Source organism: Salvelinus alpinus, chromosome 16, assembly GCF_045679555.1.
Source record: "Salvelinus alpinus chromosome 16, SLU_Salpinus.1, whole genome shotgun sequence".
Lineage (NCBI taxonomy): Eukaryota > Metazoa > Chordata > Actinopteri > Salmoniformes > Salmonidae > Salvelinus > Salvelinus alpinus.
Genome location: NC_092101.1, coordinates 26,577,444 through 26,594,368, shown reverse-complemented (window position 1 = coordinate 26,594,368; position 16,925 = coordinate 26,577,444). Strand labels below are relative to the sequence as shown.

Below are 16,925 nucleotides of genomic sequence, written 5' to 3'. Positions count from 1 at the left end.
ATAATGCAATGTTTAGCAGAATTAAATATATAAAAGTTAGTAATTTAAGAATATGCCAATCATTTATTCCATTTCTAAATTAACCCTTGTAAAGATGAGGTTTATTAATTGGCCACAAAAGGTTGTTTAAAAAGGGTGAAATTTCTGATGCTTATGAAGCTTATAACAGTTATCAGGATGGTCATAAACTGTAGCATAGTGTCGTCTATAAGTATGCATAGCAGCCATCTATTTTGTTTTTCAATTTCACAGACACTGAGAGACAAATGTGGATTGTTCAATAACAAGGTGGGTTTCATAGCCTATATTAACCTTAAATTCATCTAACGTTTTCAGTACTGTAGCCCTTAGCGTGCAAAGACGTTGAATATGAAGTTTACTATTACTGCTGCCTCCCCCATTTTTAACTAATATATATATATATATATATATATATATATATATATATATTGTAATGAAGCAGCAGGGAGCAGGTCTCGTATCCTCGACCTTCTAGCCCGAAGTCCGGCGCGCTAACGACTGTGCGGCAAAAGCATGCTCGGGCGGCAGAGCCGATATCCGCGCTTATAAACCCAGGGTCGTTACATTATATATATATATAGTTACATTTGTTTTGTTTAAACAACAATACAATAAAATACAAAGTCAATAAGAATGGCCGCTCCCACCAGGGAGTACTCTGGTTCGTGGTTGTTCATTTTTAACATCTGAGATGCACTAGAACACAGACATCCTGGAACGAGTCCGTCCATCGTGTCACATGACTTGGCTAGACAATTATGTGACATTTTGTTGATGTGTTGCTGGTAAGGTTTCGAATGACAGAGGAGTGGGAATATATACTTATATATTTAGTAGTTTATTTTCCTTTAGTTCATTGTTTAACCCCCATCCAATTGGTGACGACAATACACTTTTTTTTGTGTAACGTCAGTTCGCCAATATACCCCAAAAAGAAGAATGTCGCTGGTAAATTAGCGTCTCTCCCAAATGGCTAGAAACGAGGAGAAACAACTGGGGAAATTGAACAGATTATGGCTTCAAAAAGAAAGAGATGGTAAGTGATTAAATATTCCGTTTGTATTTTTAGCTACACGTTAACTATGGCTCTTTGCAGTACTAGCAAACATTGTTAGTATTATCTAGCTAGCTAGTTAGACTTCCTATCAAGTTAATTTCGCTCTGGCAAGCTTGCTACTAGCCTATAGCTAGAAACACCCACTGCCTTAGCTATCAGCGAGCTAGCCTGTTCTTAACAAGCTAGCTATTTACATTATATATCTGGTCCACGGTGATATGTTCGGTTTGAGTTTTTTTCAACTCCATGCAGCTTTCCATTCATCCCTCCAAAAATGATATTCCCCCGATTTGATCAATAGTGTGCCACTGCAGACCACAATTCGGGCATTCCTGCCCGTGGGAATCTGCAGGAATGCCCCCCCACGTCATAAACTGACAGATTGAGGGATAATGCTAGTAGGAACTAGGAAACTCTGACATTTCCGACTTGCTAATTGGTTGTAGGTAATCACGTGCTGCGTTCAACAATAACAAATTGGAAATGTATGAGTTTCCTAGTTCTAGCACAAGAACGTGGCATTATCTTGCCTGGCCTTGTTGGTGTCTGAAAGTTGATTACATTCGATTTAAAACCAGACTGACTCCTGGGCATGAGCCATGTGACGTAATTAAGCATGAGCGGTAATTAGTAGGATTCTGTGTTTTCCCATGCAAAAGTGATTGATTTTGATAAAAAACACTTTATCTAGTTAAAAAATTCTAACATGTATGGAGGGAAATCAGTGGAATTAGAGTATGGGCATCTGTGACTGGGAGAAGCGTCCATCCATGATTTATACAGGTAGGGTAGTCTAGCTAGCTACATTTTCAGATATTACACTTTTCTAATTTTGACAGAAAGTTGTTTTAATTTCAAGTTGAAGTGTACTGTTAGCTAGCTAGCTAATGTTAGCTAGCTGGCTCGCTAGCTAACGTTACGTGTATGATCTTATTATTCGTATCTGAGAGCCATTTGCTTTGCTAGTTATAGTCTAATGTTAGCTAGCTAACATTGAACCTGGTTGGTTAGCTACCATATTCATGCATGGTAGTAACATGAGTTGGGATTATGGTTCATTGTTTAGCTAGCTAGCTACCTATGTGTCTTAAAACCTCTTGAGAATACAGGGGGTAATATTTTCGCATTAGCATAATTTGCTCTACAGATTAAACTGCCTCTTATTCAATTATTGCTCTTACTATATGCATATGAATCATACCATTGGAAAGAAAACAATCCCTAGTTTCTAAATCCGTTTCAATTTTGTCTCTGAGTGATACAGAAGTCATTCAACAGCACTTTCCATGACCAAGAACATAAAATCAAGATGTGTTATGCTGGCTTCAAAGCTCTGCCTATATATGGTCGTGCCCCCTATGACCCGAAACACAACTCACTGGCCTTCCTCTGGGTGTCTAGAGGACGTCAGAGGAAAAATTTCTTGTCTATCTGGGACTGACGTGAAATGAGAGCAAAATCTTTGGCATGACCGACAACTTCCGGTTCTCTGTTGCATGGAAATTGGAGCTACGTTTGTCTTCTGTTGTGCGGCCATTATTATCTCCGTGTCGAAGTTTGTTTGATACATGTGACCAGATCATCGTAATGTATGTTTTTTCAATATAGTTTAATCAGATTATTTGAATTTTATAGGGAGTTTTTCGGTGTTCCGTTGTTAGATTTTAGTATCGTTTGAGAAATCCGTGCCACTCGACCGGTACCTGTGCTAAATGGAGTGGGAAAGGAACGACTCTGAACGGAACCAACAACTCATCTTGACAAAGGACACTTTGATCAACATTCTGATGAAAGATCAGCCATAGTAAGACCCAATTTACGATGTTATATCATATCTGTTGTGCATGTGATCTTGCCGTGGGCGCCCAGCCGAATCTGCCTGGTAAAAATATCGTGTCCTCCGCTAACGTGGTTAGCTAATAGATTTACATATTCTGTCTTCCCTGTAAAACATTTTAAAAATCTGAAATGGTGGCTTTATTCACAAGACCTGTATCTTTCATCTGGTGTCTTGGACTTGTGATTTAATGATATTTAGATGCTACAAGTTACTTGTGACGCTATGCTAGCTGTGCTAATCAGTGGGGTGAGTTGGGGGGTGCTACCGGATCAGGGTTGCTGACTCGTGAGAAGTTAACAAAAGACTCCACTATGCAAGTATCCATTTCAAGAATGTCACTGCGACAACTGTTGACAGACGTAGCTGGTAAATTCTGCCTGGCTATCTACTCCGATTTCAGAGCACTCTCGTCCGTGCCAGAGCGCAGAACAAATGAGGAATTTACAAACGCTCAACACCCGTTGAATATGGCCGGTGTCAGTAAACGTTGGCAAAAAAGCGTAAATTGTTTCCAACGCTCTGGAGTTGCAGTCACCAACACTCTGGATAACATAAAAACAGCCTAACCAGCTCTGCTAGGATGAGTAAAATGGTCAGTGAGCTGTTCTCTCATATGTGTCTGGAAGTAGCTAGCCAGTTAGCTTGGGTACTTGAATGCCGTTATTAGGACAGAACGCTCGGATCAACCCTTAAAGAGATGGGTGGGGCTAAAGCTTAAGAGGGTGTGAACAATGCTGAATGGGTGTAGACAAAGAGGAGCTCTCCAGTAGGTACCAAACCATTCAAAGGGCATTCACCTGTATCACCTGTACTCCACACACAGAGACGCGTACAAAGTTCTCCCTCGCCCTCCCCTTGGTAAATCCGACCACAACTCTATCCTCCTGATTCCTGCTTACAAGCAAAAATTAAAGCAAGAAGCACCAGTCACTCGGTCTATTAAAAAAATGGTCAGATGAAGCAGATGCTAAACTACAGGACTGTTTTGCTATCACAGACTGGAACATGTTCCGGGATTCTTCTGATGACATTGAGGAATACACCACATCAGTCACTGGCTTTATCAATAAGTACATTGAGGATGTTGTCCCCACAGTGACTGTACGTACATACCCCAACCAGAAGCCATGGATTACAGGCAACATTTGCACTGAGCTAAAGGGTAGAGCTGCCGCTTTCAAGGTGAGGGACTCTAACACGGAAGCTTACAAGAAATCCCGCTATGCCCTGCGACGAACCATCAAACAGGCAAAGCGTCAAGACAGGGCTAAGATTGAATCATACTACACCGGCTCCAACGCTCGTCGGATGTGGCAGGGCTTGCAAACTATTACAGACTACAAAGGGAAGCACAGCCGTGAGCTGCCCTGTGACACGAGCCTACCAGACGAGCTAAATCACTTCTATGCTCGCTTCGAGGCAAGCAACACTGAGGCATGCATGAGAGCATCAGCTGTTCCGAACGACTGTGTGATCACGCTCTCCGTAGCCGACGTGAGTAAGACGTTTAAACAGGTCAACAAACACAAGGCTGCGGGGCCAGACGGATTACCAGGACGTGTGCTACGGGCATGTGCTGACCAACTGGCAGGTGTCTTCACTGACATTTTCAACATGTCCCTGATAGTCTGTAATACCAACATGCTTCAAGCAGACCACCATAGTCCCTGTGCCCAAGAACACAAAGGCAACCTGCCTAAATGACTACAGACCCGTAGCACTCACGTCTGTAGCCATGAAGTGCTTTGAAAGGCTGGTAAGGGCTCACATCAACACCATTATCCCAGAAATCCTAGACCCACTCCAATTTGCATACCACCCAAACAGATCCACAGATGATGCAATTTCTATTGCACTCCACACTGCCCTTTCCCACCTGGACAAAAGGAACACCTATGTGAGAATGCTATTCATTGACTACAGCTCAGCGTTCAACACCATAGTACCTTCAAAGCTCATCACTAAGCTAAGGAACCTGGGACTAAACACCTCCCTCTGCAACTGGATCCTGGACTTCCTGACGGGTCGCCCCCAGGTGGTGAGGGTAGGTAGCAACACATCTGCCACACTGATCCTCAACACTGGAGCTCCCCAGGGGTGCGTGCTCAGTCCCCTCCTGTACTCCCTGTTCACTCACGACTGCATGGCCAGGCACGAGTCCAACACCATCATTAAGTTTGCAGACGACACAACAGTGGTAGGCCTGATCACCGACAACGACGAGACAGCCTATAGGGAGGAGGTCAGAGACCTGGCCGGGTGGTGCCAGAATAACAACCTATCCCTCAACGTAACCAAGACTAAGGAGATGAATGTGGACTACAGGAAAAGGAGCACCGAGCACGTCCCCATTCTCATCGACGGGGCTGTAGTGGAGCAGGTTGAGAGCTTCAAATTCCTCGGTGTCCACATCAACAACAAACTAGAATGGTCCAAACACACCAAGACAGTCGTGAAGAGGGCACGACAAAGCCTATTCCCCCTCAGGAAACTAAAAAGATTTGGCATGGGTCCTGAGATCCTCAAAAGGTTCTACAGCTGCAACATCGAGAGCATCCTGACCGGTTGCATCACTGCCTGGTACGACAATTGCTCGGCCTCTGACTGCAAGGCACTTCAGAGGGTAGTGCGTACGGCCCAATACATCACTGGGGCAAAGCTGTCTGCCATCCAGGACCTCTACACCAGGCGGTGTCAGAGGAAAAAATTGTCGAAGACCCCAGCCACCCCAGTCATAGACTGTTCTCTCTACTACTGCATGGCAAGCGGTACCGGAGTGCCAAGTCTAGGACAAAAATGCTTCTCAACAGTTTTTACCCCCAAGCCATAAGACCTCTGAACAGGCAACCAATGGTTACCCGGACTATTTACATTGTGTGCCCCCCCCAACCCCTCTTTTACGCTGCTGCTACTCTCTGTTTATCTTATATGCATAGTCACTTTAACCATACATCCATGTACATACTACCTCAATTGGCCCGACCAACCAGTGCTCCCGCACATTGGCAAACTGGGCTATCTGCGTTGTGTCCCACCTCCCGCCAACCCCTCCTTTTACGCTACTGCTACTCTCTGTTCATCATATATGCATAGTCACTTTAACCATACCTACATGTACATACTACCTCAATAAGCCTGACTAACCGGTGTCTGTATATAGCCTTGCTACTCTTATTTTTAAATGTATTTTTACTGTTGTTTTATTTCTTTACTTACCTACACACACACCTTTTTTTCCGCACTATTGGTTAGAGCCTGTAAGTAAGCATTTCACTGTAAGGTCTACACCTGTTGTATTCGGCCACGTGACAAACAAACTTTGATTTGAAATATAATTAAGGAGCAACCATAAAATAACAGTAGAGAGGCTATATACAGAGTCATTGTGCAGGATCACCGGTTAGTCGAGGTAATTGAGGTAATATGTACATGTAGGTATAGGTAAAGTAACTATACATGGAAAATAGAAAGTAGCAGCAGCATTAAAATGGGGGGTGGGGAAGGAAGACCTAGATAGACATACCTGCCATTAGAATGAATCTGATTTAAAAGGAATATTTTTCCCAGACTTTTGTATCCTCTCCAGATGGCACCTTTACACAGTGCATTTGGAAAGTATTCAGATCCCCTACCATTTTTCCAAATTTTGTGACTTTACAGCCTTATTTAAACATATATTTAAAAATAATAATAATAATTTACTCACCAATCTACAGACAACACACCATAATGACGAAACGAAAACAGTTTTTTATTTTTGCAAATGTGTTAAAAGTAATAATAATAAAAAAAGTTTTGCTTTGAGACATGAAATTGAGCTCAGGTGCATCCTGTTTCCGTTGATTATCCTTGATGTTTTAACAACTTGATTGGAGTCCACCTGTGTTAAATTCAATTGATTGGACATGATTTTGAAAGGCACACCCCTGTCTATGTAAGGTCCCACAGTTGACAGTGCATGTCAGAGCAAAAAGCAAGCCTTGAGGTTGAAGGAATTGTCCGTAGAGCTCCGCGACAGGATTGTGTCTAGGCACATGTCTGGGGAAAGGTACCAAATCATTTCTGCAGCATTGAAGGTCCCCAAGAACACAGTGGCCTCCATCATTCTTAAATGGAAGAAGTTTGGAACCACCGCCCAGCCAAACTGAGCAATCGGGGGAGAAGGGCCTTGGTCAGGGTCAGGGTGGTGACCAAAACCAGGTGGTCACTATGCACTCTGACAGAGTTCCAGAGGTCCTCTATGGAGATGGGAGAACCTTCCAGAAGGACATCCATCTCTGCAGCACTTAACCAATCATGCCACTCCTCAGTATAAGGCACATGACAGCCCTCTTGGAGTTTGCCAAAGGGCACCTAAAGGGCTCTCAGACCATGAGAAACAAAATGATCTTGTCAGATGAAAGCAAGATTGAACTCTTTGGCTTGAATGCCAAGCATTAAGTCTGGAGGAAAGATGGCACTCCCTACGGTGAAGCATGGTGGTGGCAGCATCATGCTGTGGGGATGTTTTTCAGCGGCAGGGACTGGGACACTAGTCAGTATCGAGAGAAAGATGAACGGAGCAAAGTACATAGATCCTTGATGAAAACCTGCTCAGGACCTCAGACCTGGGGCGAAGGTTCACCTTCCAACAGGACAATGACATTCTACACACAGCCAAGACAATGCAGGAGTTGCTTTGGGACAAGTCTCAATGTCCATGAGTGGCCCAGCCAGAGCCCGGATTTGAACCCGATCTCTGGTGAGACCTGGAAATAGCTGTGCAGCAACGCTACCCATCCAACCTGGCAGAGCTTGAGAGTATCTGCAGAGAAGAATGGTAGAAACTCCCCAAATACAGGTGTGCCAAGCTTGTAGCGTCATACCCAAGAAGACGGGAGGCTATAATCGCTGCTGAAGGTGCTTCAACAAAGTACTGAGCAAAGGGTCTGAATACTTATGTAAATGTAATATTTAAGTGTTTTTTTATATATATAGATTTGCACAAATGTCAAAAAGTTTTCTTTGTCATTATGCGGTATTGTGTGTAGATTGAGGAAATTTTGTAATTTAATCCATTTTAGAATGAGGCTGTAACCTAACAAAATGTGGAAAAAGTCAAGGGGTCTGACTACTTTCCGAATGCCATGTATGTCCTAGAAGAATGGACCCGTGGCTATTTGTACTCGGTGTCGTCGGGAACAGGCTCTCACTTTAATTGAGCACTGCTCAATCTTCGTGTGAAATTTTCTTTGTGGCCTGCAAATGCATTCTCCTTCACTGGGTAAAAGACCAGCCAACAAAAATAAACCAGTGGTATTGTGAGATCTTTAAAGTGTTAACACTGGAGAGAATGAGTGCTGTATTCAGGAACAAGTAATGAGATTTCTAAACAATATGAGACCCCTTTTTGCTATCACTTACCCCTAATCTTGCAGATACCCTAAGAAGTGTCAATATAACAATTATATGAATGTGTGTCAACTTGACGCTGGTCGCTTTCTTGTATAGAATAATTATTTTGTCGCTACAGCCTCACATTTTGCGACAGTCAAATTAATTAAGGCATGTAAGGAAAATGTTTTATTCATTAAATGAATATGAAAAATTAAGAGCAGGGAACTGAAAGGGAATGTATAATTATATTGGTTTTGTATGCTTTTGTTTTGGTGTATGTTGGTTATGCAATATTTTATGTTACCTTGTTTCATTTTGGAATTCAAATATATGTACATTCAGTACCAGTCAAAAGTTTGGACACCTACTCATTCCAGGGTTTCTCTTTATTTTTACTATTTTCTACATTGTAGAATAATGGTGAAGACATCAAAACTATTAAATAACACATGGAATCATGTAGTAACCAAGAGAGATTCTTCAAAGTAGCCACCCTTTCATGACAGCTTTGCACACTCTTGGCATTCTCTCAACCAACTTCATGAGGTAGTCACCTGGAATGCATTTCAATTAACAGGTGTGCCTTGTTAAAAGTTCATTTGTGGAATTTCTTTCCTTAATGCGTTTGAGCTAATCAGTTGTGTTGTGACAAGGTAGGGGTGGTATACATAAGATAGCCCTATTTGGTAAAAGACCAAGTCCATATTATGGCAAGAACAGATCAAATAAGCGAAGTGAAATGACAGTACATCATTACTTTCAGACATGAAGGTCAGTCAATATGGAACATTTCAAGAACTTTGAAAGTTTCAATTGCAGTCGCAAAAACCATCAAGCGCTATGATGAAGCTGGTTCTCATGAGGACCGCCACAGGAAAGGAAGACCCAGAGTTACCTCTGCTGCAGAGGATAAGGTCATTAGAGTTAACTGCACCTCAGAGTTCAGCCCAAATAAATGCTTCAAAGAGTAACAGACATATCTCAACATCAACTGTTTAGAGGAGACTGCGTGAATCAGGCCTTCATGGTCGAATTGCTGCAAAGAAACCACTACTAAAGGACACCAATAAGAAGAAGAGACTTGCTTGGGCCAAGAAACACAAGCAATAGACATTAGACCGGTGGAAATCTGTCCTTTGGTCTGAGTCCAAATTAGAGATTTTTGGTTCCAACCGCCATGTCTTTGTGAGATGCAGAGTAGGTGAATGGATGATCTCCGCATGTGTGGTTCCCACCATGACTCATAGAGGATGAGATGTGGGGGTGCTTTCTGGTGAACCTGTCAGTGATTTATTTTGAATTCAAGGCACACTTAACCAGCATTGCTACCACAGCATTCTGCAGCGATACGCCATCCCATCTGGTTTGTGCTTAGTGGGACTTTAATTTGTTTTTCAACAGGACAATGACCCAAAACACACTTCCAGGCTGTGTAAGGGCTATTTGACCAAGGAGAGTGATGGAGTGCTGCATCAGATGACTTGGCATCCACAATCACCCGACCTCAACCCAATTGAGATAGTTTGGGATGAGTTGGACCGCAGAGTGAAGGAAAAGCAGCCAACAAGTGCTGAGCATATGTGGGAACTCCTTCAAAACTGTTGGAAAAGCTTTCTTCATGAAGCTTGTTGAGAGAATGCCAAGAGTATACAAAGCTGTCATCAAGGCAAAGGGTGGCTACTTTGAATAGTCTTTAACACTTTTTTGGTTACATGATTCCATTTGTGTTATTTCATAGTTTTGATGTCTTCACTATTATTCTACAATGTAGAAAATAGTAAAAATAAAGAAAAACCCTTGAATGAGTAGGTGTCAACTTTTGACTGCTACTGTATGTCAAATCTGTCCCTAATGTTGACCTGAAATAAGGAAAATTATATAATAATAAAATATATTTGACCTTGAGCGAATCGATGTAGTCGGGACTGAATTCCACAAAGCCTGGTCCCTGCTCAACTCTGTTGGTTGTGTTCATCAGAAACTTCCTTCACCATGGAGTTTAGTCAGCTATATGAAGAGTTACATGTGAAGATGCAGCAGGGCGTTGAAGAAGGTTTAAGCTGCAAGTAACGCCTTGGACCAGAGCTAGCTACAGATCGATCTTGGGTGGAGAGACTTTTGTTACAGCTGTTAGGTTCTGAACAAACAGAGTAAAAACTCACGGACAACTAGAAAAAGCTCAAACCAAGTTTGTTCACCCCACTGGGTCATACAGCTGTAAAAGACTAAGCATGATTACACAAGCACATATATTTATTACCTCCTACTATTCGGGGTCAACTCCTTATACATCTGGACAGCCAATACATCTCTGTTGTTAGGCTGGAACTTAATTAGTTATTTTCACTGGTGTAGTCATGGCCCTGCCTGATGCTAGAACATTTGTGGAAGTGTATGCGTATGAAATTGGACTGTTTCTTCTCACTTCATCTGACCTCGGGCCGAATTCCTCGCTCCTCCCTAATCCGCCACTGTCCTACCTTATCAGTGACTGAAACCAGACAGTTCTCCTTTTACCTCCCTTTTTTAGGAGCCTTGATATTCAGCAATAACATGCTTGACAGAATGTGACTTTCCATACACCACGTTCCTATACATCCTTCATTGACCCCAACCTATTCCTTATACATGTAAAGTAATCATTAAGTTCTAGTATGGTAACACGAATAAGTATATTTAAAGCTAGAACCCAACACCTTTCAACTTATTCAGATCTGGGTGATCAGTTGAATCCGGTGTGTTATCCCGGGCTTGAATAAAAGCCTGTGTTGAACATTTACTGTAAATGTGTAGCTAAATGTAATTCCTTCTCTGTGCACTGAAACAGAGGGCCGTATCAAAGATGTTCATGAACCTAGACCCAAACTGGTGAGTTCTCCTACACATTTAATCTAATTGACAGTAATTCACACATGCTTTATTGGGGATAAATATGACTTGCACTAACGATCTGATATGTTTTTCCCCCTCCACAGTCAACACTCAATTCAGCCTCATCCATTAAAAAGTGGATTCCAAGCATCAAGAATGAAATTGAGTATTATCTGCAGGTAGGCTTGTGAAGTGATGAGTGACAGTAATAATGCTGTTGTTTATTGACTTGTGTGTGTGTGAAGAAAGGATACCCACACTGAAGTTTCATGTTAAAGTGAGTATGGCACACGTAATTTTTTTCTCCTCTCTCTCAGCAGTCCCAGTTGTCTCACTACCCTGAGAGGAAAATAGCAGAGTTCCAGCTGAGCATCCAGGGGCTGGAGAAAGAGTATAAACGCTTCATCTGTAAACTGCAAGCCCTGGACCCGACCTGTAAAGACCAGCCCTGGACACTTAGAGCATACACCAAGAGGAGTGCAGACACACACATCTCCCCCAACACTGGTCAGTTTAACAGGGTTTGGCTCTGTTGTCTAGTTCTGACCAGTTTTGTTGTCTTACCTCTAACATAAACAATCAGCTTTCATATGCTATATGGGTTGTCTTCTATTAAGAAGAGAGGTTCCCAATTAGTCTTTTAATATGACCATAGTCATAACCAATCTAAAATTATATTGTGGCACATAAAAAATACCAAACCTATTTTACAGTCAGGTTCCTGTCTTTAGCCTTGATCCCAAATATATCAGGCATGACTAACATTTTGAGAAACTCTGGTCTAGAGAAAGGAAATACTTATTTTTTTTAAAGGTAATTCCTGGTTTCTCTCATCTGTAGCCAAGAAACCACGCGGTCTCCAATCATGTGATCTGAGCAGGCCGGTGGGTGGAGCACAGAGTAACTGGGTCGTTGAAAGATCAGGAAGTGATGCAACCTCAGCCTCTGAGAACAAGGTACACTTCCACCAATCAGGGACTTTCCTCAGCACATTTCCAGTTGACCTGACTAATCCCAGCCCAGAGACCACCAATCCAGATCAGGACCAGCCCCTGAACTTTGATCGCACCCGTCTGGCGGTGGTTCTAGCTGGGTCCAGAGGCCCATTACAACCAGGGTCGTCTCACACTCAGAGCCTGGCCAGGGTGCTGCTCTCTGGGCTACCCAACCTCCACAGCTCCCCACTGGGAAGGGCCATTGCTGCACAGGACAGAGACAATACAGGGGGAGAGATACAAGACAGCACAGGGGCAGGAGGAGCCCATAGCACCGTTAATGATGAAAAGAGCACAGGGCATGTACTGGGACTAGGCTGCTACTCATCCTCAGACGATGAAGCCGACACATGACATGGCTATGTTATTAACGCTGGATCCCTGATCACTACTCAGAACTCAATCTGCCATTCATGGACATCCCATGCTCCAGTACTTGTCCATTTTGCCCTGAACTCAATCAGCTGTTGTGAACCACAGGTTTTTTCTTTTCTTATTGTACATTATGTAAATACACAATAAAAAGGGCAATGATACAATATACTTCAAGGGCTTTTCTTTTGCTTGAGAAAACAAATGTGACCTGACAGACAGACCCTTCTGAGATTGTGGTGCTGAATTCTACTTTGGAAATAATATAAGAACCAATAATAATTAGTAGGACAGATTTTCACTCCATTCTGATTGTTTGATTAGAACATGAAACAATAATTGCAACAGATGACCTGCTAAGGCGATGATGAGAATAGGATGTCTATATTTCAGGGTGACATATTAGCTGTCACTCTCAGGTTGCAGCTTCTGTTTCTGCATAATCAGGCTCTACCACTTCCAGCAGCTTTATGCAACAGACACCTCGCTGTGTTGATGACATGCTGACTCAATGTTAGCCAGACTGCTTATTCATATACAAAACTCACATCCCTGACGATGCACAGCCCACGGCCGACCCTAACCCCCCCCGCTCCGTTGCTGTGGGCACCTCTATCAGCATGGCACTTCTGGGAAACAGGTGTGTTATATACCCAGAGAGAGTAGGAACTAGGAAACCAGAAGTGTCTCTGGTTGGGCTGACGTGGTGAGGTGCCCTTTTAGTCAGAGCACAGTTACTGCAGAACCTGTTACCTGCAGATTTGTGCTGTTATTATATGGGGGGAGTAGTTTAGTGTTAGCATACAGTTAGGCAACATACTCTACCAGGATACACTTCCACACTTCATCCCGCAGATGGCACCACCAACCGGGTCAAGGGCTGTCCCTGCCAGGAAGCCTTGATAACTACATCAGGTGCTGCCAAACTCAATGAGCAAAATAGCGGAAGCGGATGTTATGTTGGAATCCGAAAGCGTGTTGAGTGGAGATGAGTGTGAGAAGAATTGGATTACAGTGGTGAATGCAAAAGGAAATAAGAGAACTAAAGTGGTAGTGGAATTTGGTAAATCGATGGCTAGTTTTGACAATATTTTGGTCGGAGTAAGGGTTTTTGATCTGGGAGATCCGTTTGAAGTGTCTATACAAATTGTGGATGAGGTAGCGTTGATGAGAGTAACAAGAAGTGGGCATATTATTATTTGTAGTGTATCTATGGAACAGGAGGAACATGCTCTGCACCTAAAGAAGATATCAGAGTGGAATGTGTGGTGTGTGGATCTTCGAAGCAGGGTGCATATCAAAGGTGTTATCTCTGGGGTGGCGGTAGAAGTAAATGCAAAGAATATACAGTACCAGTCAAAAGTTTGGACACACCTACTCATTCAAGGGGTTTTCTTTATTTTGACTATTTTATACATTGCAGAATAATAGTGAAGATATCAAAACTATGAAATAACACAAGGAATCATGTAGTAACCAAAAAAGTGTTTTATATTTGAGATTCTTCAAAGTAGCCACCCTTTGCCTTGATGACAGCTTTGCACACTCTTGGCATTCTCTCAACCAGCTTCATGAGGAATGCTTTTCCAACAGTCTGGAATGTGATAGTTGGTATGGGATGAGAGTGGCTGAGGGTTGGGATTAAATAGCTTATGTTTTGTAATGTATTATTGTTATGCGATTGCTTTATAGAGCTTCAATGCCATACAACTCTCCTTCCGTGGCCTCCATTTGCTCTTAAATACAAGTAAAACTAAATGCATGCTCTTCAACCGATCGCTGCCTGCACCTGCCCGCCTGTCCAACATCACTACTCTGGACGGCTCTGACTTAGAATATGTGGACAACTACAAATACCTAGGTGTCTGGTTAGACTGTAAACTCTCCTTCCAGACTCATATCAAACATCTCCAATCCAAAGTTAAATCTAGAATTGGCTTCCTATTCCTCAACAAAGCATCCTTCACTCATGCTGCCAAACATACCCTTGTAAAACTGACCATCCTACCAATCCTCGACTTCGGTGATGTCATTTACAAAATAGCCTCCAAAACCCTACTCAATAAATTGGATGCAGTCTATCACAGTGCCATCCATTTTGTCACCAAAGCCCCATATACTACCCACCACTGCGACCTGTACACTCTCGTTGGCTGGCCTTCGCTTCATACTCGTCGCCAAACCCACTGGCTCCAGGTCATCTACAAGACCCTGCTAGGTAAAGTCCCCCCTTATCTCAGCTCGCTGGTCACCATAGCAGCACCTACCTGTAGCACACGCTCCAGCAGGTATATCTCTCTGGTCACCCCCAAAACCAATTCTTCCTTTGGCCGCCTCTCCTTCCAGTTCTCTGCTGCCAATGACTGGAACGAACTACAAAAATCTCTGAAACTGGAAACACTTATCTCCCTCACTAGCTTTAAGCACCAGCTGTCAGAGCAGCTCATAGATTACTGCACCTGTACATAGCCCATCTATAATTTAGCCCAAACAACTACCTCTTTACCTACTGTATTTATTTATTTATTTTGCTCCTTTGCACCCCATTATTTCTATCTCTACTTTTTCTATCTCTACTATCTCTACTCTACTTTTTTTTTTTTTACTTCCTATATTGTATTTACTTCGCCACCATGGCCTTTTTTATATTTTTATTTATTTATATATTTTTTTGCCTTCACCTCCCTTATCTCACCTCACTTGCTCATATTGTATATAGACTTATTTTTCACTGTATTATTGACTGTATGTTTGTTTTACTCCATGTGTAACTATGTGTTGTTGTATGTGTCGAACTGCTTTGCTTTATCTTGGCCAGGTCGCAATTGTAAATGAGAACGTGTTCTCAATTTGCCTACCTGGTTAAATAAAGGTGAAATAAAAAATAAAATAAATATAAAAGTACCATGTTGCAAAATGTGTATAGAATGTACAGTGGCATGCGAAAGTATTCAACACCCTTGGCATTTTTCCTATTTTGTTGCCTTACAACCTGGAATTAAAATAGATTTTTGGGGGGTTTGTATCATTTGATTTACACGACATGCCTACCACTTTGAAGATATTAAATATTTATTCTTGTGAAACAAACAAGAAATAAGACAAAAAAACTTAAAACTTGAGCGTGCATAACTATTCACCCCCCCCGAAGTCAATACTTGGGCATTACAGCTGCAAGTCTCTTGGGCTATGTCTCTATAAGCTTGACACATCTAGCTACTTGCATTTTAAACTGCTCCAGCTCCTTCAAGTTGGATGGGTTCCGCTGGTGTACCACAATCTTTAAGTCATACCACAGATTATCAATTGGATTGAGGTCTGGGCTTTAACTAGGACGTTCCTAGACATTTAAATGTTTCACCTTAAACCACTCGAGTGTTGCTTTAGCAGTATGCTTAGGGTCATTGTCCTGTTGAAGGTGAACCTCCGACCCAGTCTCAAATCTCTGGAAGACTGAAACAGGTTTCCCTCAAGAATTTCCCTGTATTTAACGCCATCCAACATTCCTTCAATTCTGACCAGTTTCCCAGTCCCTGCCGATGAAAAACATCCCCACAGCATGATGCTGTCACCACCATGCTTCATTGTGGGGATGGTGTTCTTGGGGTGATGAGAGGTGTTGGGTTTGCACCAAACATAGTGTTTTCCTTGATGACCAAAAATCTCAACTTTAGTCTCATCTGACCAGAGTACCTTCTTCCAGATGTTTGGGGAGTCTCCCAAATGCCTTTTGGCGAACACCAAACGTGTTTGCTTATTTCTTTCTTTAAGAAATATATTTTTTCTGGCCACTCTTCCGTAAAGCACAGCTCTGTGGAGTGTATGGCTTAAAGTGGTCCACTTAAAGTGGACAGATACTCCAATCTCCGCTGTGGAGCTTTGCAGCTCCTTCAGGGTTATCTTTGGTCTCTGTGTTGCCTCTCTGATTAATGCTCTCCTTGCCTGGTCCGTGAGTTTTGGTGGGCGGCCCTCTCTTGGCAGGTTTGTTGTAGTGCCATATTCTTTCAATTTTTTAATAATGGATTTAATGGTGCTCCGTGGGAAGTTCAAAGTTTCAGATATTTTTTTATAACCCAACCCTGATCTGTACTTCTCCACAACTTTGTCCCTGACCTGTTTGGAGAGCTTCTTGGTCTTCATAGTGCCGCTTAGTGGTGTTGCAGACTCTGGGGCCTTTCAGAACAGGTGTATATATACTGAGATCATGTGACACTTAAATTGCACACAGGTGGACTTTATTTAACTAATTATGTGATTTTGAAGGTAATTCTTATTTTGGTGATTCATAGCAAAGGTGGTGAAGACATGAGCACAAACTACTTTTCCATATTTTTTTCATTTCACTTTGCCAATTTGGACTATTTTGTGTAAGTCCATTACATGAAATCCAAAT

The 16,925-nt window shown here is 42.4% G+C and overlaps 1 protein-coding gene across 2 annotated transcripts; it reads left to right on the top strand.

Moving 5' to 3' along the window:
* Positions 1–483: 483 nt before the first annotated feature.
* Positions 484–12,703, top strand: LOC139541239 (uncharacterized). Of its 2 annotated transcripts, none has more exons than XM_071345658.1 (5): positions 484–1,057; positions 11,122–11,162; positions 11,270–11,344; positions 11,483–11,672; positions 12,006–12,703. In XM_071345658.1, the coding sequence occupies exons 1-5, from the start codon at positions 991–993 to the stop codon at positions 12,512–12,514; spliced, it is 882 nt and encodes a 293-aa protein (XP_071201759.1). In that variant the 5' UTR covers positions 484–990; the 3' UTR covers positions 12,515–12,703. The 2 variants fall into 2 exon arrangements, with proteins under 2 accessions (XP_071201759.1, XP_071201760.1); XM_071345659.1 differs by having other exon boundaries at positions 735–1,057; positions 11,486–11,672.
* The last annotated feature ends 4,222 nt before the right edge of the window (positions 12,704–16,925 follow it).